The following is a 25,235-nucleotide window of genomic DNA, read 5'->3' as shown; positions in this document are numbered from 1 at the left end:
ACTACTATCCCACCTATAAGGTGGAGCCTAATTCCTTTTGTTTTGGTTGTGGGCTGTACTTAGTGACTTGCTTCCAAATAATATATACTATATATAAATATTATATAAAGAAAGGAAAATATAGTGATTTCATAGTGGAGAAAGCTAAGACACTATATTAATCAAGTGACCAAGGTTAATATTAATCACCAGTGATAATGTATGTTGATATTGGGTACCTACTGATAACGTGCAATAAGATGCACTTCTCCTTTGTGGTATTCTTCCCTAAAAGCCATAACCCCAATATAATCATGAGAAAATTCATATAAATCCAAAGTGAGAATCATTCTACAAAATACCTGAAAAATAGTCTTCGAAAGTGTCAAAATCATGAAAAGCCATGAAAGAGTGCAAAAACTGTCACAGATTGGAAAGGACTAAGGAAACATGATGAATAATGCAATATGATGATATCCTGGATTGAATACTGGAACAGAAAAGAATGCTAGTGGAAAACTGATAAAATCCAAATAGAGTTTTCAGTTTATTTAAGAATTGAATTCTAAGGTTAGTTTCTGAGTTTTAACAAATGTGTCATGGTTTTGGGGCGTCTGGGTGGCTCAGTCGGTTAAGCATCTGCCTTCAGCTCAGGTCATGATCCCAGGGTCCTGGGATCGAGCCCCGCATCGGGCTCCCTGCTCAGCAGGAGCCTGCTTCTCTCCTCCCGGCTCATGCTCTCTTCTCACTATCTCTGTCTGTCTCTCTCTCAAATAAATACATAAAATCTTAAAAAAAAAAAAAAAGTGTATCATGGTTTTGTAATATGTGAACATTAGTGGAAGGGGTATTATTACAGGTAAACCTCCGTATTATTTTCATAATTTTTACGTGAGTCTAAAATTAATTTTAAATAAAATGTTTTATCACAAACCAAAAATAAAACTATTTTTGAAAGCAGTATGTGTTACAAATTAGAGAAAACTGGTCAATGCAATAGGGATTGACTGGCACAAGGATGCTGTCTTACAGAGAATACCTGAAGAAGGTTTCTCTCAATAGGTGATGAACTTGAGCTCAGCTCTGAATGAGAATGAGCCAGCCATGAAAACATATGGGGAAAGAACATTCCAGGTAGAAAGAACAACAAATGCCAGCGTCCTTAGATAGGCATGAAGATGGCCATTCAAGGAACTGAAGGAGGAACAACATGGCGGGAAGACTGGATGAGACTTTAGAGATGCAGTCAGAAGAGTAGGAAGGGGACAGAATCTGGAGGGTCTGTAGACCATGGTAAGAACTTAGATTTAGTTATACGTGCAGTATAAAATCTTACGGGATTTAAAGTAGGTCAATATGACCTAAGGATTGTATTTAAAGGGCCACTATTCCTGCAGTAAGACTCCATCTAGGAGGCTGTGGAAAGATGGTGGTTGCTCAAAGGTTGGGGGAGGAGGAAATGGTTTAGACTAGTGGCAAAGGAAAGAGATTATTGAGTTGCAATGTCTTTTGGAAGCAGAGCTCAGGCATTGGATATGGGAGAAGATGGAAAGAAAGGAACCAAGGACAAGGCCTAGGTTATTTGCTTGAGCAATTGAGATAGGAAAGTAACACATCAGTTGGGGAGAAAGAGAAATGAAGTGTTGTATTTTGGCCTGTTCTGTAAGAGGGGACATGAGATATATAGACATAAAATGCACACCAGATTCATGAGCCTGCCACTGATATGGTGTTGACTAAGGATGCTGGGGAATGGGGGCGCTTGTGGGTACCTCCCATAATACCCATCATGGAGCTCACAATAGATAATTGAACTTAATGAGTTTTTGTTTGTTCATTTTCTCTGTACTCAATTATGACTATGAACTCTTTAAAGACCATATACCCTTTACATCAGGGTCTCGTGACCTTGTGTCCTGAACAAAGTAAGGACTCAACAAATGAATGTTTAATAGAAGTGTGTTGTTTTTTTTTAAGATTTCATCCACTCATTTGAGAGAGAGAGAGAGAGAGAGAGAGAGAGAGAGAAGAGTGGTGGGGAAGGGCAGAGGAAGAGAGAGAGAGAGAGAGAGAGAGAAGCAGACTCCCTGCTTAGCAGGAAGCCCGATGCGAGGCTTGATCCCAGGACCTGGAGATCATGACCTGAGCCAAAGGCAGACACCCAAACGACTGAGCCACCCAGGTGCCCCTAGAAGTGTTTAATAGAACTAGTGACCCAACTCCTCAGATACAAGGAGCTCAAAATAGAAAGAAACTACATAATGATGATTTTTTTTACTTGGGCTGCATAGAGAAGAATGAAGCTGATAACTGAGGGATTTATTTTTGTTCGGGGGTGGGGGGGGCGTGGAGGGAGTGTGCTGATATGTGACCAGATGATGGGAGGAAACCAACCTCCCCCTACTATGTTATCTGGACCTCCATATGTAGGAGATTGAAAATGCTGGGAGATACTGTTGTAGATCAGTGTTCTTGAACTAGGCAAACACTTGATTCAGCAAACAATAATAATTGTATGAGTAACACCTATGAACATTTTCATCCTGAGGTTGTTAGGCTCTCCAGATTAAAAAAAAAAAAAAAACCCAACTAACAGATACGGCGAAACAATGGCAAAGAGTATACGTGAAACCACAGATTGCAAATGAATGGTGTGAATGAGAAGATTAAAAGTCGCTGTAGCTGACAATACCACAGGTGAGGGAGGATGAAATTTATAATGGGGTGCCACCTTGAGAAAGCCTCTTCTGAGAGCAGGGCAATGACATTGAGAGTTTGAGGGTTAACAGTCCCGGGTCAGATAAAGAGTGTGGGCAAGAGCCCCAGACAGCAACAACAGCATGGGAGAGGCCTTAAGGCGATGAGTGTGGTGTGGCTCCCGAGAGTGAAGCATCACAGAGACGTTGGATCGCAGAGAGTGAGGGAGAGCCTAGCAAGACATGGATATAGAAAGGCAGCAGGGCCTGATATTTAGGGAGCTCTTCATTTTATTCTCTGTGCTTTGAGAAATCTTAGGAGAATTATCCTGAGAGCCTGAGCCAGTAAATCGTCACATTCCTGACACATCTGCTGGCCAGCTAACCCTGGCTGAAAGCAGTACGTTCAGGAAGGAAGGATAGCATCTGCTCAGCTAACAGAGCTAGTGTTACTCATTGGGAAGGAGAAAATCCAGAGAGATGGCATCACTTTCATTGAGTGGCCAAGATGAGAGATTTTGAAAAATGTTTTTCAAGTATTTTTCAATATTCTTGTCATTAAAAATAGTTAATTTTTATTGCCAAGTATTTGTGGAAAACTGTGTAGGTGTTTCAATGGGAAAAAACCCATTAATACACCTACATTATTTTAAGAAATATTGATTACTGTTAAAAATGAAAACAAAACTTTTACACCGGAGAATACCATCATCAGAAATAATTGTTTACATTGAATTTAAAAACTCAATACATAAAATTTGCATTTTTATGACATGCCCTTAAAACTTAAAAAAAATTTTCCTGTTGGTGCCATTTCTACCCATTCAGTTTCTCAAGCTCGAATATTCAAAATTGTTTCTTTTATTCTCCATATTCAAGTCCTCCTACTGGTTTTAAATAGAATTTTTGGGAGAAGGTTGTTATTTTTTACTCTGTATAAGTTATTAACCAGATAAACACATGAATTATCTTCTCTGATGTGCCAATAAAAACTTACCTTGAAATACTATTTAGACTTGAATTAAACTTCATGGAGAGCAAACAGAAATGAGTCACTTAATCCATAAGTGTCTCTTTTTCTTGCTTACCAAGAATCTGAAGCAGATGTTCCCTGTTGATGCTGATTTGACCACTTCACAATGTCAGGCTGAGGTCTCTGTGAGTCTCCAGGCTTTTGCTTTTCCTTCACAATGACGAGATGAAGGTCCAGTTTTAGCCCTTTATGTGCATTTTAGACAGGCTAAAAGGGGAAGCCCTAAGGGTGAAAAGAGGGTGTGTGCTAACTGAAACTTATCCCCCCCCTTAAGGAGCTTATTTGGAAGAAGTCTTATCACAGCTATTTCAGAAGAATTCTTTGGCTTATCTCTGTCTTCAGAGGCAGTCTGTGAAATGTACCTTTTTTTTTTTTGAAATTAAGAAACTTGCTTTATTTTTTTTTATTTTATTATGTTATGTTAATCACCATACATTACATCATTAGTTTTTGATGTAGTGTTGTATGATTCATTGTTTGCGTATAACACCCAGTGCTCCATGCAGAACGTGCCCTCTTTAATACCCATCACCAGGCTAACCCATCCCCCACCCCCTCCCCTCTAGAACCCTCAGTTTGTTTCTCAGAGTCCATAGTCTCTCATGGTTTGTCTCCCCCTCCGATTTCCCCCCCTTTATTTTTCCCTTCCTACTATCTTCTTTTTTTTTTTTTTAACATGTAATGTATTATTTGTTTCAGAGATACAGGTCTGTGATTCATCAGTCTTACACAATTCAGAGCGCTCACCATGGCACATACCCTCCCCAGTGTCTATCACCCAGTCACCCCATCCCTCCCACCCCCCACCACTTGCTGGAGTGGTGGGAAATGTACTTTTTTACTTGGACATACTTCTGCTCCCAACTAATAGGCTATTGGATAGGCAACAGTCATATTTAGCTTAAAAATCATCAAAACAGCAAAAATTAAAGAAAAATATTTCCCATTTAATAATATATTCTCATGACTATGTTTTGTTTTTTAGAATTTATATATAATTTTCACACAATTTATTTGCATTTTCTAAAAGCCAAATAAGAAACATTAATTCAAGATTATACTTATAATCAATGCCATTCAAACAAAAAGGTTTATATATGTTATTTATTAAGAAGAAATCACTGGGGGACGCCTGGGTGGCTCAGCAGTTAAGTGTCTGCCTTTGGCTCAGGTCATGATCCCAGGGTACTGGGATCGAGACCTACATCAGGCTCCTTGCTCAGCAGGGAGTCTGCTTCTCCCTCTGCCTGCCACTCCCACTGCTTATGCTCTCTCTCTCTCTGACAAATAAAATCTTAAAAAATAAAGAATTCATTGGAAAAATATTTTTCACATTTTCCATATTTCTACTTAGCAAGGTAGTTAGATCCTCTGCCTGCCACTCCCCCTGCTTGTGCTCTCTTTCTCTGACAAATAAATAAATAAAATCTTAAAAAATATATAGGGTCTAAACACCCCAATTGAAAGTCAGAAATTTTCAGATTGGATAATAAAAGCAACACCCAACTACAGGCTGCCCAGAAAAGCCCATTTTAAATATAAAGAAAAATGAGGTTGAAAATATAAGGATAGAAAAAAGATCTACTTAAGTACCATAAATCATAAGAAATCTAGAGTGGTAATATTAATATTAGACAAAGTAAATTACTGAGCAAAGAATATTACCTAGAAATACAAGGGTCATTTTCTAAAGATAAAAGGGTCAACTGAAAAACAGGACAAAACAGTTCTAAAGACTTAAGTACCTAATAATGGAATTCAAAATACATGAAGCAAAATGTAGAGGACTTCAATAAGAAATAGACAAATATATAGTTCATGTTGGAGATTAACACCCATCAGTAGATAATTGAGCACAATAGAAACAAAAACAAAAAATGGAGACTAGAAAATCTCAACCAACTTGATCTAAATGACATTTAGAGAAGATTCCACAAATGATTAACAACCCTCATTCTTTACAAGTGCACAGCTAACATTTACCAAGATAGATTACGTTCTTGGCCCTAAATTAAGGAAATTAGAATATTAGACAAAGTTTGATGTTAGTAAAAAGAAAAACCCACTAATATACTGTGAAAACAAGAAAGTTTACAAATAAAAAACCTCAGCTTATACATTAAGAAACTAGAAGCAGCAGGACAAATGAGACCCAAAGTAAGCAGAAAGGAAATAATAGAGTGAAAATGAAACAATACACATAACAAAAAACTTAAGAAAATCAAAAGCTAGTTCTTTGAGAAATTCAGTAAAATTAATAATTCTCTAGCCAATTCAATCAGTACAAAAATAAGACAAATTTCCAATATCAGGAACAAGAGAGGTAATACAAATACAGACTCTACAGATATTAAAAGAATAAAGAATTATTATGAATAACTCCCAATACATTTGACAACTTAAATGAAGTAGACAAATTTCTTGAAATACACAGATAACTAGAGCTCACTGAAAAATTTCAGTGGCTCTATACTGATTAAACAAATAGTATTTCTAGTTAAAAATCTATCCTACAGACAAAACAGATGAAAAACCCTGGCCCAGATGGTTTGGGAATTCTTCCAAATAATAAAGGAGAAAATAATACCAATTTTACATAACTTTTCCAGAAAAATGAGTAGTAGGAACTACAAAACTTCTGTAGGGCCCGCATTACTCTGACACTAAAAGCAGATACAGATATTACAAGAGAACTATGAAAATATCCTCATGAATATAAATACAGATGATATCGTCTATTTAGAAATCCAATGGAACTCTACAAAAAAGCCACTGGAGCTTGCAAGCAGTGATACTGAAAAAAAAGATCAACATATAAAAGTCATTTGTATTTCTTTATATACTAGCAAAAATTTCATCTAAAAATACTAATGATAGTACCAAGTATATAATAGGAATAAATGTGGAGAAAGATGTACAAGACCTATAAATGGTAGAACTTTGCTAAGAGAAATTGGAAAACTTAAAATAATGGAGAGAGAAATCATGTTTATGGAACAAAGATTCAATGTTAAGAAATCAATTCTCAGAATAGTTTATAGCTCTAAAACAATCCTAATCAATACCTCAGCAAGTTTTGTTGTGGACATTGAAAAATTAATCCTAAAACTTACATGGAAATACAAAATACCTACAATACCCAAAACTATGTTGATAAGGAAAAGAATATTGGACAATTTATACCAACTTTTAGACTTATTCTAAAGTTACAGTAATCTACGGAGTGTTATATTTGCATCAAGTTAGACATATAGATTGGTGGAAAAGAATAGAGAGTCCAGAAATAAATCAACACACATAGTTAACTGATCTCAACACAGGAACACGGTCAGTTCTTTAGGAAAAGGACAGTAGTTTCAACAAATTGGATTTCTATATGCAAATAAAATGATCAAAATACAAATAAAAAAGCAACTCACAATGAATACTAGTTTGAATTGCAAATAACAGAAAACAAGTAAAAATGTTTAAAAATGATGAACTGTAAAGATTTTAGGATCTGTCATTGAATCCGAGGAAGCGTTAAATAGGAAGCTCAGAAGGTAGGGCAATAGAGTGGCTCCCATGATGTTGGCAGTAGGAGTCTATAGACATTCCAGTAGAGCTTCTTCAGTGACTTGACTCAGCTTTCAACTCCTGTCTCTCAGTTCAAATTCTAAATTCTTCCAAGAAGTAATGTGATGAGCCGGTCTTTGTTTAGGTAGTTACCCTTGTTCCAATTAACTGAGTTTGGCATGGGGTTATAGTTATTACCATGACAGCTGTTGACTCATTTCTGTAATCCTGCACATGGTTAGAGGGGAGGCAAGTTCCAAGGAAGTGGTTCAAACCAACTGTTGTATAAATTTATGGAAATTATAGTTTCGTTATTTAATAATGTAGACTAAAATTTAGAAAACAAGATATGAAAGCTGTGGTTGTTTTAAAATATGATTCCAAATTATCTCCATTTGATCTCATCCTGAAAAGGGAAACAATTTATCATAAAAAAAATAGAACTATTAAGTCTAAGTCTGTATTAAAACATACTTCTTCAGGGCGCCTGGGTGGCTCAGTCGTTAAGCGTCTGCCTTCGGCTCAGGTCATGATCCCAGGGTCCTGGGATCGAGCCCCGCATCGGGCTCCCTGCTCAGCGGGAAGCCTGCTTCTCCCTCTCCCACTCCCCCTGCTTGTGTTCCTGCTCTCACTGTCTCTCTCTCTGTCAAATAAATAAATAAAATCTTTAAAAAAAAAAAAAAAAAAAAAAAAAAAAACATACTTCTTCAAAGAATTGTCATTTCAGATACTTATGTATTTATATCTTTATGCTCAATTGAATAAGTATACAAACCTTAACCTTTTGCAGCTGTTTCTGATGCAAAATTACACCCATGTCACCCTGATGAAATTGAAATTGGAGGTCACTGTGTTCGTAAGTACCACATTTTATTTTTTAATAATGTATTTATAAACTAACAATTTCAGTGGGTTTTTATGTTCTGTAACTTACTTTAGATGTTAATTATACTATTTGAGAGAGAGAGAGTGAGTGACAGAGCACACACACACACGAGAGCAGGGTGAGGGGTAGAGGGAGCCCGATGCAGGACTGGATCCCAGGACACTGGCAGACGCTTAACTGACTGAGCCACCCAGGCACCCCAAGTCAAAACATTTTAGATCCCCAAATTTAATCTTGCAAATGACCAGAGATAAAAATTGCAAAATCTTCCTAAATTTCTAGAAAAAACTTCAAACATTTTTAACATGAGAAAAATGAAAAAAGGTTATTTTTTACCACTTGATGTATTTCACTGAACAGTATAATCACTCTTGTGATGAGCAGCTCTTTCAATCCAGAGTAATGATGGGTTGAGTTATAAGAGTAAATGATAAAAGTAAAATAGTCATTTGAATTTACATTATGACTGTTTTTTAAGCAAGAAATTATAATGTAAAAAACCTTAATTTTATTTGTTTGTTCTGTTTTAGAAAAGGAAATCTTTCAGAAATTGCTTAAAAGGAGGTAAATTACTTTTATGTTCAAGAGCTAGACTCTTCAAGGGTAGACACATCCAACATGCATTAATATAAACTTGATGAGCTGATACATGTCTCTGCTATCAGTATTTCTCTGATTATGGGTCAAAATAAGAATGGGGTACTTTGCTAATTGCTAGAGAATAATTATTTCTCTAAATGCTATCTTCCTTTTCCTAATATAACTCCCTGAATTACAGTCCCCGTGAGCTTTCCCCATCAGCCAGTTCCATTCTTTAAGATACCCGGTTACACATGATGCATTTTCTCCCATCAGGTCAGCTGTCTGCCTCATGCCACCACCACCCCCAGGAAGGCCAGAAGTTGTGGTGGAGCTGATTGGATCCAGACTTTTCTGTAGGTGTGCTTTTGAGGTTTCCCCTACAAACACCTCAGTGGGATTTCTCATAACTTGGTCTAGGCTTTTTTCTCAAGAAATCAAAGAGGAGCTGAAGCAAGAGACCACAGTTCAGGCATCCTCTCTTTTACAACTGGACGGCATAAATCTCAGACTCGGAGATAGGGTGTGTTCACAAACAATTGGGTTTGCTTTCCTTTTCATGACTGTATTAATTTTCAAAATGATTTTTTTAGCATAACATATCCGAAAAATACTTTTGTCCCCAGAATATAAAGCACTATTGTTTTTCTTTTTATTTTTTCCTATGTAATTGTACCAACTCCAGTGACAATTGGATGAGTCAGTAATCTTAGCGACTACATATGAATATCCACTGTTACAGTTTGCTGAATTATCAATGAACCCTTATAACTTGATGCCTCTTTCTGGTTTTAAAATGATATGTTTTTATTCTAGAAAGATGTTTTCATTTTTTTTAATGATGATATCACTTATTATCTACTTTTGAATATATCTTTGAATATATCTATTACAACACTTTAATTTATGTTGAGGTTTTGAATAGCTAATATTTTTAAATGGTGGAATATATCTATATCTTTGAATATATCTATTACAACACTTTAATTTATGTTGAGGTTTTGAATAGCTAATATTTTTAAATGGTGGAATTTTTCTCAGTTTTCAAGCAAGTTTTAAAATTATTTAGTTTCTTATTATCTTGTTTGCACTATGTACCAAAAGTACTTAATTATAATAGTTTACACATATTTTCCCCATAATTTTATTGCTAAATGATTATTTGTTAATTGTATTCATAGATATTCTGTAGTGCTTCCGTCTTTTTATTGGAGAAACCACATGTACAAAGTTTAGCCACCGAAAGCCAAGAATTTTTTGCAGGCATTAAGGTATGTACCCATGGGGATGGATCGGAAAGATTATTTCTCTATCACTGTGTTTTCCATACTGCGATCTATGGATGCTGGTTCCAGGACCTCATCACAGACTATATATTGAGATCCAAGAGTCTGTATTTTTGAAAAGTAACCCAAATAATTCTAATGTACAGTGAAGTTTGAGTGTCCCTGTTAATGAACAAAAATTAGAATATTTTTGCATATTTTTTTCAGAAGTAGCTCAAATTAGAATAGAACTGTTATTCCCATAATTCCTTCTGTCATGCAACTAAAAGTTAGAGTGTTGCTATTAGTTATCATACATTTTGCAAGACAGGACCAAGTCAGGTACTGAAGGATCTGGCTAGAGTAGAATTGACCCAGAAATCTGGGCTCTATGAACTGTGAAGAGGGAGTTAATTAAACGAGGCAGTATCTGTGGTCACTGCTGGTAGCACGGGGCATCCAAGAACAGATGAGCTGTTGCAGCAGATGAGCAGCCATGACAGGGAATCCAGAAGTGCTGGAAGGAATGAGGCAGTATCACGAAGTCTAGGCAAGCAAGCACTGCACACCCTCTGCGGTCTCAGCCACGGCACTGGAGTTTGACCTGGACTCATTTCTAGTTCAGGGACAAGATGGGATAATTGATAGATTGTGAGAATAGGACTCAGAACCAGGACAGAACCTGTTCCTGGAGAATGTCCATTTATACACAACAGGGACTAGGGAAAGGAGGGAGGAGTAACCATGTTGTCAGAACAGCATAACCACAGTGGGGGGAGAGCAGAGCTCAGACCTCGGAGCACAGAACCTTTGGATCTCCATTGGCCAACACTCAGCAGACAACATCAGGGTCAGTGGTCGGCCCCCAGCAAATGTTTCTGATTAGGCTCACAGGGAAAAAATGTGGTGCTCAGAAGCATCTGTTTTGAGAGCTAGCCAGGAATTGAGACGGAATAAAAACTTCCTGCCTCACAAAAGGATTGGCCTATGAACTGGGATAGGACCAGTCCTAGATTTTTGGTACTCAGTAATCCAACTGAGGAAAACAGAGGCTGTGAAATAAGATGAAGGTTGAGATATTTGAGGTGACAATAGTATTTTGATTTATATATTAAAAAATACATAGATTTCTATTTGCAACGACGTGGATGGAGCTAGAGTGTATTATGTTAAGCGAAAAAAGTCAGAGAAAGGCAAATACCATATGATTTCATTCATATGTGGAATTTAAAAAACAAAACAGATGAACATATGGGGGGGAAGAGAGAGAGGGAAACAAACCATAAGAGATTCTTTTTTTTTTTTTTAATATTTTATTTATTTATTTGAGACAGAGGGAGTGAGCACACAAGCAGGCAGAGAGGCAGGCAGAGGGAGAGGGAGAAGGAGACTCCCTGCCGAGCAGGGAGCCGGATGTGGGACTCGATCCCAAGACCCTGTGATCATGACCTGAGTCAAAGGCAGATGCTTAACTGACTGAGCCGCCCAGGTGCCCCATAAGAGAATCTTCATGATAGAGAACAAACTGAGGGTTGATAGAGGGAGGTGAGCAGGGGATGGGCTAAATGGGTGATGGATATTAAGAAGGGAACTTATGATGAGCACTGGCTGTTATATGTAAGTGATGAATCACTAAATTCTACTCCTGAAACTAGAATTGCACTGTATGTTACCTGACTAGAATTTAAATAGGAATTTGAAAAAAACCCTTAGATTTCTAACTTACGTTAGGGATGATATTAATCCCTAAGAATAAATACACTCTTACCTTGGTGAGTCAGTAAATGTTAACAAACCAATGGAAGAATATAGGCATCTTTGTCTCCTCCATCTCCAGTGCCCATCCCAGAACGAGAATCACTAAGGCAGACTCCTACCAGACTGCCTAACGTGTTGGGGAACCAGATCATGTCTCAGCTCAGAGCAGTCCAGCGACTCCAAATGCTGCTAACGTTTTTAAGGGTTTGGTTTTAATTGCTCTTGTTTAATTAAAAAATTCCAGGGCTTCAGTTATTACTCTCAGCTTATTTAGTGAAATATGAGCTGTTGAGAAAAATGCCCTTGCAGAATTTTATCGTAGGAATAAATTCTGTTTTGACATGACTGCTCTGTATGCTTTCTTCTACCAGTTACACCCTGAGTTAAGCACTATATCAGAAGATGGGAAGGAATATCAGTTGAAGATAGAGAGCACAGTTCCTGTCATTTGTTCTGAATCCAGTGAGCTTGGCCAGGAGTGCAAAATCTCATTAAAACTGAAAACTGTTGATCAAGGTAATATACTAAATTCACTTAATTTTATTATTAGATTTCAGGTAATAATCAATGCTTTTTTTTTTTTCTTCTAGAAAAAATCACCGGACTGTATACGTGTAATTATGTTGTGTGTTTATATCAACTTATGGCTCAGTCATATTAATACTACTGGGCCATATTTATGACTGTCAAAACAATCTGTGTTGCAGTTCTCATTTATCCCTCCTGGGCTGGAAGCATTCATTGAAACCAACCAACCAACCAACCCAGTAATGAGCAGCTCTTCCTCCTCATCGTTCTCTTCCTCCCACTTATTTATTTATCTTTTTTCTTTGCTTTGTTTTCGGAGATGGAGGGTCAGACTGCTCTTGAAGATTTTCCAAATATCCCAAACTAGGGAGGTGTGATATATTATGCAAACATAAGTTCAAACCTAGGCAACATGGATCTCCTAATGCATTCTTTACACTTCTCTCCCTAACATAAGCTTGTATTTGAGATCTTTTGTTTTAAAATTCTATTTAATTACTAATTATATAGATTGTAGGATGCACGGCTACATCTATGTCACTGTCACAGCCTATAGAGAAAGATGAAATTCTCCCATAGAACACGATGAAATACGAGAGGACAAACCATGTATAGCAGTCATTGGGTTGATTAGGTTCTGTTTCTCCCCCTGATGTAGAGACCAAAGCACATAAGAGATACATAAATTAGAATATAACTTTTAAGAGAGACTCTGTTTACATACCTTTTCACCATAGGACATAAAATGTTATGTGGTAAATACACCAAATACAATATATCTAGGTCTTCATGTCTATATTACACCAAATTAAACCAGAGAAACGAAAGGATAAAAATGCTAAGAGAGTCTGATGGGAATGAATGCTGCACCCAGAAAAGAGATGGGTATGGAAATAGAAAGAGGCATTGGGAGAGGCTGTCCCCAGACAGTTGACAATAAGCAGGCTGAGGTGATACCCTGCTACCTATTTAGATTTCAGGAGCACCATGAGCAGCACTGTATTTTGAAATTCAGCTCAGAAATATGCAATTAGACCCTCTCTCACACCGTTTGACATGATTCTACTTCAGACGACCTGCGAAAAGCATATTTTGTAGATGTTGCTACGGTTTATGGGGGCGAATGGGAAGAGGATGATGTTATTGATATTTTCCAAACATGTTAGGCAAAGATTTTTCTCCCGTTGCAAGTATACTTTATATTTGTGTGCTCTCAATTCTTTCAACAAGACAAACATTATAATAATAGAAATACATTTCTACATTTTAGAAGTTTACATGTTCCTATTATTTGTCAATTAAAAATAATTTCCTTTTTTTCTGGAGAAGACTTTCTGGATTTCATTCTGGATATGCTTCATCTTATCTTTTTTAAGTGTATCTACTTCCATAGAGAACAAGTTGGTGTCTCCTAGTGTATTTCTATAATGACTATGCTGCTTTTTTACAGGCTTGCAGAGAACAATACTTGGCCCTCACACCATAGGCAGGGGAAATTATGTCAGGGGATATATCTAAGCCACATATATTCCATGATCACCTTAGGGAGCTGGCTAAGAGTTTAGATGTGTTTGTTATTTTTTATGTGCATAGGAACAGTATGTATTTCTAGGGGAAAAAATGCGTGAAGAAGAATTTTTTTTTTTCCAGGAATTTGGAGTCTAGTGCAGTGTTCTATGTCATACCAATATAATTTTATACCTGAAAACTTTGTGTGGAAGAAAAGAAGATAGAAAGTTTTTAATAACTGCTGCTTTTTTCTGGATCTTAAAAGCATTTTGTAATCAGTAATTAGATATGAGAGCAAACTTCCCTTGTTGCCGGTTTTTGGAGCAGTCTATCCTTTTTCTTTAGTTACATTCCTGAAATTCCTTTTTTCTCTTCTGTTACTATTTTCTTTCTAAATTTTGTGTTCTTTGTTCCATAGGAAAGGGAGCATCTCAAGGTTCTGAATATATTGGCACATTTGGGAGACAAAAAGCAATAGCAAGTTTATTACTGGTGGGGAATTACTTAATTTATTTTAACATTTCTATTTTTTTTTTTTAAAGACTTTATTTATTTATTTGACAGAGAGAGAGAGAGCGAGAGAGGGAACACAAGCAGGGGGAGTGGGAGAGGGAGAAGCAGGCTTCCCGCGGAGCAGGGAGCCCGATGCGGGGCTCGATCTCAGGACCCTGGGATCATGACCTGAGCTGAAGGCAGACGCTTAACGACTGAGCCACCCAGGCGCCCCAACATTTCTATTTTTAAGATGATGATCCAATAATCATCTATACCAACAATCGTTGCTATCACTCAACAATGGATAGAACATGAGTACAAACCCTGTGAAATGTTACAGACATATTTGGACCCAAGGCACAATTCTTAGGCAGAAAGAACATCAAATTATGTTTCTTGGTGGTGGAATCATGATTTTTCTTACAGAAACATAATAAATTTTCTATATTGCTTTTGAATTTTATGCAGGTACATATGGATTTATAATCTTATTGAAAATAGTACTGTGTATGTACATATATATGTATATATCAAAGTTGATTAATTATTTGTAAAGATTGGGTAGGGTTCAGTAGCTTTGTTTTTATTTAGACAAAATTACAACCATATTTTTTAAATAAGAGAAAAGAAGAAGAATCAATTCAGTGTTCCATGTTAATCAAGTTATTACATGCTTTGGTTGGTATATTTCCTTTAAGAAAAAATCTCAATGTATTTTTTCACAAAATAGGTAAAGAACAGCTAGGTTTAAATTTGGCACTGTCTTCCTGTCATGTGGACCTTCAGCGGACATCATCGTGTGCTAACGGATCGTGTAGCCGTGCTTTTGTGTACTACACTGCTGTGACAGATTTTTTCTCGAGATGGAGACAGAGTTACAAACATTGTAGTGGAACCTATAGTTCATGAGGATTTCCTGTGGAACAGCTACATTCCAGACAGCGTCCAGGTTGACAAATTACAAAAAATACCTTGCAATGGAGCTTTAAAAAAGATATATTTATTTGAGCAATACATCTTGTAAACTTTTCATTTCAAAATTGTTTAGTAAGTTTTTTCCATTTTTAAATGAGTCAGTTTCAACTATGATAAAAACAATAATTAATGAAAAAGTCATTGAGATTGATAAGCAATTTATTGTGTATCACTAAATACAACTAATGATAATATTTACTAAAAATATCTTTGCTTTTAAGATCAAAGTAAAGGATGTCCCAACTGCTTACTGCTACTCATTTACTGACCCACATATAATTACATTTGATGGCAGGTAATTTCCTGAAAGTCTTTTTCTTTTAGTAGTTTTTGTTTCTTTTGGATTTTGCTGTTGTTTTGTTTTAAACATCTTACTATTTTATTATTTTGTCATCCTGTTCACTGAAAGATTAGAAAGGAAGGCATGTATGGATATCACTGGCTTGTTTCAAAATACTAATTTATTTGTGTGGAGTGTTTTTGCCTTAAAATTTGGCCCTTGGTAAATACACAGATTAGTTGTGAGGCTGAATTTGGAAAAATGAAGATTCTTACAAATACAAACAGTCATTTTAACTTGATCATTTAGTCATTTTTAATAATGGTTAAATTCTTTGCTCTAGAGATACTTACTATATTGCATTTCCACATGATAATGCAATAATCCTTAAGGTTTAGGCAAGATGATTAGATTAACACATTATAATTATTTAAAAAACTAAGCATTTCTATTTCATGACAAGGATACTCAGGGGAAAACTATTGTAGCCATCATGAATACCTGGATTTCTGCCCCTGGAATGCAAGTAAAATGGGCAAAATGATCAAAAAGTAATCTAAGCTATCTTGCTATTAATATCTGCATATGAGGATTTAAACTCAGTTATACTGTTCTGGGGAATATATGATTTTAAGATGTCCCTAAAGAAAATTATAAGAACACCTCTTTGTTGAGTCAAAATTGTCTTCGTGATGTAAGATAAGGTAATTTATTCTTTTTAAAAAAAATTTAATGTGATCATCATCAGTAAAATTATTCAATAGAAGCAAATAGATATAGAACTCCATAGCAAATGATAATCTAAAAGTTTGAGCAATTAATGAAAAGTTGTAGAAATTGATCCCACATGCAAGAATCCTTTATGGTTATAATGAAAAGCTTAGAAGTTTTAGTGGAAAAACCTCAAGAAAGCATAGTGGGGATTAATTCAGTTGGTTATAATTCAACAAGATTAATTGTGCAATGAGTGACAAACCCTGTTCTCAATGCTGGAGGTATGGCAGTTTCATAAAACAAACATCCCCTGCTCTCATGCAGCTCACTTCTGTATAGGTAAAGAGAGATCTGCACAGTTAATAAATAAAATACATAGTGTATCTGAGGAACCTAGGTGCTATGAAGAAAACTATAGCAGGGATGGGAGAAGAAGGCTCCAGCAGGGGTTGACCAAAGTGGTGAAGGGAAGAAACAAGTAATGAGATTAGGTGTTTGTCACTATTTTGTTTCATTCAGTGCTCTAAACTAATATGAAGCAGGGGTGCCTGGGTGGCTCAGTTGGTCAAGCGTTGGACTCTTGATTTGGGCTTAGGTCATGATCTCAGGGTGGTGGGATCTACTTGCATGGGACTCCACGCTCAGCGGGGAGTCTGCTTGAGATTCTCCCCCTCCCCATTCTCACATACATGCATGCACATGCTGTCTCTCAAATAAGTAAATCTTAAAAAAATAAAATAAACCTATATGAAGCTATTAGAAATTTGGATTTTCATTCTTGCGTCAAAATATATTGAATGTGTATAAACACACATTTTTTGCTTATAACATATTATTGTGGTATTTTATACCAATTCTTAATGCAGTTGATTTTTGTTAACTCTAGGGTATATGATAATTTCAAGACCGGAACATTTGTGCTTTATAAGAGTATGTCACGTGATTTTGAAGTCCATGTACGCCAGTGGGACTGTGGAAGTCTTCACTATCCTGTGTCATGTAACTGCGGTTTTGTTGCCAAAGAAGGAGGTGATGTAGTTACTTTCGATATGTGCAGTGGTCAGCTACATGAATCACAGCCATATTTATCTGTAAAGAGCCAAGATGTAACCAGCAATACCAAGATAAGTGAATCCTACTTAGGAAGAAAAGTCACAGTATGTATGATTTTTTACACTTAGAAGTATTTTTCCTCTTTTTCCTACAGATTTTGGATTAAAGTCTGAACTTTTTTTCATCTCTATTAAGAACTATCATTTTTTTAACATTAGTTTTTTCCCCCAAAATAGCTTCTTGATTAACACTGATCTTAGCACGCACAAATAGACACAACATAGTTGAGACTTTGTCAAATCTAAGCAGCCTTATTTTAAGATTTCAATATGGTTATTCCTACAAATTATTTTTGACAGTGCCTAATAAATGGTATGTTACACAGAGATGAAATATATAATTAAGAATAAATATTCAGGAGTAGTTAGCCAGTTTTTGAAATAAGCACAGGTGCTTCTGCCTCAGGAATAGCCTGGTAGATACATGGACGAGATTAGAGATCATTAGTATTTTAAAATAATAGTTCATGTGTGTAAGCTAACTATTTATATTATAATGTCATCTCCCTTTCATCTTCCAAAAAAGTAAATTCCAGGTGAATAAGATTCAAATTTAAATGAAAGTAGTAGAAAATATAGGTGAATATTTTTATAATATTGAGGTGAACAAGAATTTTTAAACATAATGTTATATATTTGAGTTCCATCCTCAAAACCCGAAATGCAGATGAAAAATTGAGAAAATATTTTCTACATATAAAACATACAGTTAATATAGAAAACAATCCTTTTAAAAAATATTTTTCTATCTTCCCATCTTTTTTTTTTTAGAAACTCTACACCCAACGTGGATCTTGAACTCATAACCCCAAGATCAAGAGTCTCATGGCGCTACTGACTGAGCCAGGTGTCCCTAGAAAACACTCTTATACATCACTAATGATCAGCACTCCAGTTAAAATGAGCAAATATACACAAGCAATTCACAAAAGAAAACTGATAAATATATCCAAAAGCATAAATAACCAACAAAAATATGAAAACCACAACCTCATTAGTAATCAAAGAAATGTGGATTAAATATCTCATACAATATTGGCAAGAATAGAAATAGTAGCTATAGTCTTTCCAAAGGACATATATATATTATGCATGCACACAACCTATCCATGTCATTTTTCAAGAAATTTTACTTCTGAAAATTTACCATAATAAATAAGTATATGCAGAGTCCCAATGGTGTTCATTGCATCTCTCCTTCTAAGACGGAAAAGTTATAATTAATCAATGATGAATCTTTTAGTTTAACCAAAACCCTAAGTAGAGTGATGTCACGTAATAGAACACTTTCTAGTCACGAAAATTTTGGAGTCGATTGTATTTATTGACAGGCAAAGATATTAATGACGTATAGGAACAGTTTTAGAAGAATCTGCACCAAAATCTTAACATTAACTAGCTTAGATTGAATAGTAATGTAAGGTTTGCTTGCTTTTAAAATAATTTTCGGGAATAAGCACTTACCATTTTTATAAAGAGAAAAAAGTGCCATTTTTAAATTTAAAAAATTTAAGGGGAAAGAGTCAGAGGAACAAACATAGGTGGTGTATCTTCAGTGATTTTTAGGAGAGTTTCTCAACATTCAAGTCCCTGATCTGGGAGCAGCCATAGGCCTGTGAGGAGCATCAGAGATGATACAGGCTATTAAGATAATTCAACAGAACCCTTGCTCTCATTCCGACTCCCCAGGTATGCCCTGGTTGTAATTTGGCTTCTGATTCTATTTGCCTACCGTGAAGATGAGAATGTTGATTAGCCACAGGAATATGTATTCCTCTGGAATTATATTTATCTGTGTAAATTAATTACTTGGCAGTCTAGTTCCATATTACCAGAGACATTACTTGGTAAACATAATCTTCAACATTTATAGCTGTTTGATTGTATAAAATACCTCACCTTAGTTTAAAAAGAAAGGGCCTTGAACAATATTTTGCAATAAAAGAATATGGAGATCAAATTTCAAGTCAGCAAAGTGCAAAAGCCATTGGTTTGACACAGCATTAAAAGGAAGATTGTATAGTCTGAAGAAAATCGGTATTCCGTTCTCTCTTTATATTGAAGAAATAAAGGAATTTGTTTCTTCTCAAATAATAGTTTTTTTCTTAATCCATATAGAATATTGTTTAAGCATCTTTTATTTCTGTATTTCAGATCTGGTTTTCTTCTGGAGCATTTATCCGTGCTGATCTTAGTGAATGGGGCATGAGTTTAACGATCAGAGCCCCTAGCCTAGACTACAGAAACACTTTGGGACTTTGTGGCACCTTTGATGAAAACCCAGAAAATGATTTCCATAATAAATATGGGATAAAAATTGATCTAACTTTTGATAATTGTGTTGCTTTTATTAATGAATGGAGGTAAGAACTCTTTTCATTTGTTATTGTATTGAGTGGTGACACAGTACTCTCTTTTTTTGCAACACATGACAGAGAAAAAATGTTCTTGTGCAATTTACCATTCTTTTCTGTTTTTCACCTGGAAGGATTTTGCCAGGGAAAAGCATGTTTGACACAATGCCAGTTTCTCCATTGTCACCTGGAAAACTATCCTATTGTAGCTGCTCGTTGGACACTAATTCATTATATCCTTCTGATCATCTGGACAGTACTTCTCAACAAGAGATTGTTTCAGGTTGCAAAGATCTCAAACATGTCAAATTCTCTTTCTTGATACCAGAACTAGATGTCACCTCTGAGTATATTAATTCAGAAGCTCTTATCAGAGGGATAAGTGAGTATACATCTGGAGAAGAAAATAATTTGAACTTCCTTCCTCAAGAAAAAAAGCATGTGAACCTGACCAAACTGGAATTACATTTACAAAAACATCCTGGAAATGAAAAACAAGAGGCACTGAAAACTTTGGACAATGGGAGACCTACACGGGACCACGGTAGCCACAGCCCGGAGTTGAGGCGGGATCCACAAAACAGAAGGAAACGGCAAAACTCTTATGAGTTTCTTCCTATGTTTGCTTTCCAAAGTCTCAGCCATAGTGACCTAGAAGAATTTACTTATTTCTTCCCTGAGGACCATACTGAGGATGTCCACCAGGAGTTTGTCCCTACGTGGCCCACAGCCTCTGGTCTCACTGAACACGGCACTTTGGCGCTGTGCCAGCAGGCTCTTGCCAACTCAAGCATTGGAAGACACTGTCTTGCCTTTCTGGGCAAGAGCCTAGACAGTGCTGTAGATATGTGTGTTAAAGATGTTCTCCTAAAAGATGATCTTAGCTGGGCAGAAGCTGGTGTGGCTCTTTTAGAAAATGAATGTGAAAAGAGAATTTTGGAAGAGGGGAAATATAACACAGAAGAATACAGCAAGTCAATTGAAGACATTCTCTCGGTCCTCAAATGCCCCAATTTATGCAGTGGCAATGGGCAGTGTATGGAATGGGGATGCGCATGCTCCCCGGGCTTCAGTTCCTATGACTGCAGTGATTCACACGGTGAGTGAGTACTCTCCAGCTTTGATATTGCGTATGCTATTGGATTATGGAAAGTCTTTGTTCTTTTTTACCTTCGGTATCTTAACAGGGTTTATTCAGATTACATAGGGAAAAGAACCCAAATTAATTAATCGATACAGTAATAATTCTTCCAAAGCATCTCATCTTAGCTGCGGTACCTATAATAGCCTATAAGGCACAACATAAGCCTATAAGGCATGCAGTATCTCTTCAGACTCATCCCCTACAACTAAAACCCTCACTCATTTCACTCTCCCCACTCTGGTTTTTGTAATGCCAAGTTCTCTTGACCTCAGGGTCTTTGCATGCAGCTTGTCCCTCCAGTTGTAGAGAATAATTGTTTTTTCTAGAACTCAAATTTAGTATTTTTTGGATACTGTGTTTCTAATATTCTGCTAATTATACCAATTTGCTTATTTTTTTTCTCTATTTCACCTACATAGTGCAAAATATTATATCTCAATATATAAGAGAAAGAAATTTTAAAAAATCAATTTGAGGGGCACCTGGGCAGCTCATTCATTCGGTTAAGCATCTGCCTTCAGCTCAGGTCATGATCTCAGGGTTGTGGTATCCAGTCCCACATGGGGCTCCCTGCTCAGCGGGGAGCCTGCTTCTCCCTCTCCCTCTGCCCACTCCCCTGCTCTTGTTCTCTCTCTCAAATAAATAAACAAAATCTTTTTTAAAAAATCAATTTCATTTCATTAGCCATTAAACCAGTAACTCCTGATTTTCCTTCTGCCCCCACCATCCCGCCCTTTTCCATCTGCAGACTTTGCCATCTCAGTAAATGCAAACTTCACTCCTCTAACTTTTCACGTTAAAAACTTGTAGTCATTTTGACTTTTCCTCTTTTTTTCATGCCTCAGGCTTAATCCATCAGTAGCAAATCCATCTGTAGCTTCAATGACTTTCACCTCTTTCCCTGCTACAACTTAGGCCATGCCACCATTATCTCTCACCTGGATTATTATAGATTCTCTCAAAGTTTATTCTCCATGCAGCAGCTAAAGTGATCCCTTTGAAATGATAGTGATATCATAGGACTCCTGCTTAAATCCCTCTAATGACTCCCCCATCTTCTTCCAAAGTAAAATTTACATTCCCTACCACAGCCTAGAAGACCCTATGCAATCGGAGCCTCCTCTCTCACTGAATTTCATCTATCATTCTCTCCCCAGTGTTCTTAAGTGGCTACTTTGCTGTTTCTCAAAGAGGCCAAACCTTTGCATTTACTTTCCCTCCCACTGGAGCGTTCTTTCAACACATATCTTCATGATGGACTTCCTTCTCTTCTCTCTTCAAATGTCATTATTATCAGAGACATCTTCCATGGTCATTCAAAATAAAGTGGTTTTCTTCACACAACCCCATAGTCTTTATGTCCCTTCATATAGTTAATATATATGTTTTCTCCATAGTCTTGAAAACATTTATGCGATACACTTTATATTTATTTTTCACTTGTTTATTTTTTGTCCTCCTGTATTAGAATGTAAGTTATATGAAGGCGGGAACTTTATTCTGTTCATATATCCCCAGTACCTACAATAACACCAGAAAAATAGAAATTGCTCAGTAAACATTTGTTGAATATGAAAGAGTAAACTAACAAATATATATTTTTAATTTTCACAAACATTTTTAGGGTTCTGAGTACACAATTTATGATCTTATATTCCACTGCTGGTAAAGTTATATTCACTTAGATTTTGCCAATACTTAGAGGACTCAATTACTTTTATATGCTGCATTTATCTATTTTGACAGCCAGATCTTGCTGATACAGATAATGTGTTATCTTACCAAGACCAGAATCAGAGATATGACTATATGAAGGTCAGTTAACTCTGACTGCTAGGAGAATTTTTTTCTCCAATGATTGAGAGTGCACCTAAGATTGTGGTGGCATGTAGGATAGAGCAATAATACATAAAAACATTAATAACAGTTTCATGAAATTTTGATAACTCTTCTACTGTTTAAAATTTTTTAAAAATTTTAATACATCACATTGCTAATTACACTATTTTATTACAAAAGTATTTTTGCTATAATCCATTTCTAGGGCACAAACCAAAATGGCAAGAACAAAACACAGGCCATTGTAGTAGTAATTTCTTAATACTTGTAAATAATTGGTATTAAACATTATTAAAACATTAATTAAACCTGTATATTTAGGTATTGGTAGTATCTTTAATGCTATTTTTATTGGTTTGATGGTGGGTCACACTTAACACCAGATTACTCTTAATATTTAATAGTTCCGGGGCGTGTGAGTGGCTCAGTCGGTTAAGTGTCTGTCTTTGGCTCAGGTCATGATCCCAGGGTCCTGGGATGGAGCCCCATATCGGGCTGCCTGCTCAGCGGGAAGCCTGCTTCTCCCTCTCCCTGCCGCTCCCCCCCTGCTTGTACTCTCTCTCTCTCTGTCAAATAAATAAAGAAAATCTTTAAAATATATATATATTTAATAGTTTAGTTAATTCACTAATATTTGGAGTAGACTTCAAAATATTATTTTCCATATGCTTTTAATTTGGACCTTGAAAATAATTAGTTTATTTTTCTGGAATTAAAGAAAATTTGTCCATTTTGTTTTATCATTCTTTCCAAAGACAAGGCTCCTGAAATTATAGAACTTGAGAATGCTGGATTCTGTAATATTCGAAAATATAATTGTATGACAGTGAGAGTGTTTGGTCAAGACTTCAAAGAATCACCTTCAATTAAATGTGAAGTTACTAAACTGCAGGTATGTTAATTTTAGTGTTGAAAAACAATTAAGTTTATGAGTTATTCAGATTACTTTTATCTTGGATTAATTTGGTCTATCAATTAGTAACATAATCCCAAAGGATGTCATATCCACAGAGAGCTCAATAGGAAGATGGTTAAGTTGCTTGACCTTAAAGCTTCTTCCTTATTTGTTAATTCTATTAAACTATTTTATATAATTTTTATTGTAGTATTGGTTCACTATTCCAGTCATAGTAAAAAATTAAAATAATATTAAGCTTGATATGCAAGCTTCTGTATTTATTGAAATGTAAAACTACAGAGAATGGAGATCATTTTTATCCAAGACAGTCTGTATGACTTATGGGGCACAGGGATATGAACAATTCCCTTTACAAAACAAAAAGTTGAAGATTAATTGCACTTATCCTTTATATTTCCCTTACTATGGATATCAAACAGAAAATAGTGTTTTTCTTTCTTCAGGCCACAAACAACAGACAAGATCACTCAGTTTGAACACTGGCATATCAAATTATACCTTATTTTGATGATTATTTATATGGTCTTCCTTTTCTTTATTCAAGTGGATTTTTATTTTAAGGACCATTCTTTGAAAGTACCTTTGGATAACCTAAAACTTAAAACAGCAAATGACATTTTAGCTTTCTTTTTATTTTTTCTCTAAATTGTTAAAGCCAAATATGATCCTGAGATTGAGAATTTAAGGAGGAAATAACTTTTTTTTTAATAGAGATTTTATTTATTTATTTGACAAAGAGAGACATAGTGAGAGAGGGATCACAAGCAGGGGGAGTGGGAGAGAGAGAAGCAGGCTTCCTGCTGAGCAGGGAGCCCGATGCGGAGCTCGATCCCAGGACCCTGGGATTATGACCTAAACCGAAGGCAGATGCCCAATGACTGAGCCACTCAGGCACCCCAGGAAATAACTTTTGTATCTGTCTTTATCAAATCATTGTACAAGAAAAGTACGCTTATTTCTAGATTTTTTGAGTAAAGCTTTTCTAAATAACCATGAAATATTTTAATCCCAATGAAATAATAAGACACACAATAGAAAATGGAATATATGTATAATTTTATTCACTTCAGTATTACTCAAGAGAGTAGACAATACCTTGTTGGTGACAGAATAAATCATACATCACACTACCATTAAGTGATTTGCCAAGAGATTTGAGAAAGTACACTTTGTACTTACTTTCAGATATATTATTTGCTGTGATATTTATTCTAATACTACTTTCTTTTTTTAAACATCTGATAAAGAGCACACTATGAAATTCTCTAAGACACTATACGGAACTACAGAAAGAAACATCTATGTTCACTAGACCAAACCAAACTTAGATTAGCTATTTTCTTTAGCACCCTGTTCAGGATATTATTTGTAATACAATTCGGTTTATTTTTAAATATTTGTCTTCCACTTTGAATTCCCTCCACACTCTGGTTGATTTTAGTTATTTACTTATTTGGAAAGTATACAAAATATTATCATGGTTCTGAGAGTTTGCGCCATACAAAAAGTACACACAGAGAAATGTCACTGTCTTATCATCTCTACCACTCTGTCCATTACCCTTTCTTTCCATCCCATTTCCATCTATCCCCTGAAGGTATCCACTCTCATTATT

The 25,235-nt window shown here is 35.9% G+C and overlaps 1 protein-coding gene across 1 annotated transcript in view; it reads left to right on the top strand.

The window, feature by feature from the left end:
- The window catches only part of VWDE (von Willebrand factor D and EGF domains), an 85,701-nt gene that overhangs the window by 13,562 nt on the left and 46,904 nt on the right, over window positions 1-25,235 (top strand). Inside the window, 11 exon segments of the mRNA XM_078059876.1 lie at window positions 8,054-8,123; window positions 9,005-9,251; window positions 9,910-9,999; window positions 12,123-12,267; window positions 15,014-15,135; window positions 15,137-15,232; window positions 15,480-15,553; window positions 17,139-17,409; window positions 19,519-19,727; window positions 19,853-20,817; window positions 23,457-23,593. Of these exon segments, the coding sequence (XP_077916002.1) occupies window positions 8,054-8,123; window positions 9,005-9,251; window positions 9,910-9,999; window positions 12,123-12,267; window positions 15,014-15,135; window positions 15,137-15,232; window positions 15,480-15,553; window positions 17,139-17,409; window positions 19,519-19,727; window positions 19,853-20,817; window positions 23,457-23,593 (2,426 nt within the window).

Source organism: Halichoerus grypus, chromosome 12 (genome assembly GCF_964656455.1).
Source record: "Halichoerus grypus chromosome 12, mHalGry1.hap1.1, whole genome shotgun sequence".
Classification (NCBI taxonomy): Eukaryota; Metazoa; Chordata; class Mammalia; order Carnivora; family Phocidae; genus Halichoerus; species Halichoerus grypus.
Note: the sequence above shows the minus strand (reverse complement) of the source record. Positions and strands in the feature narration are given on the sequence as shown.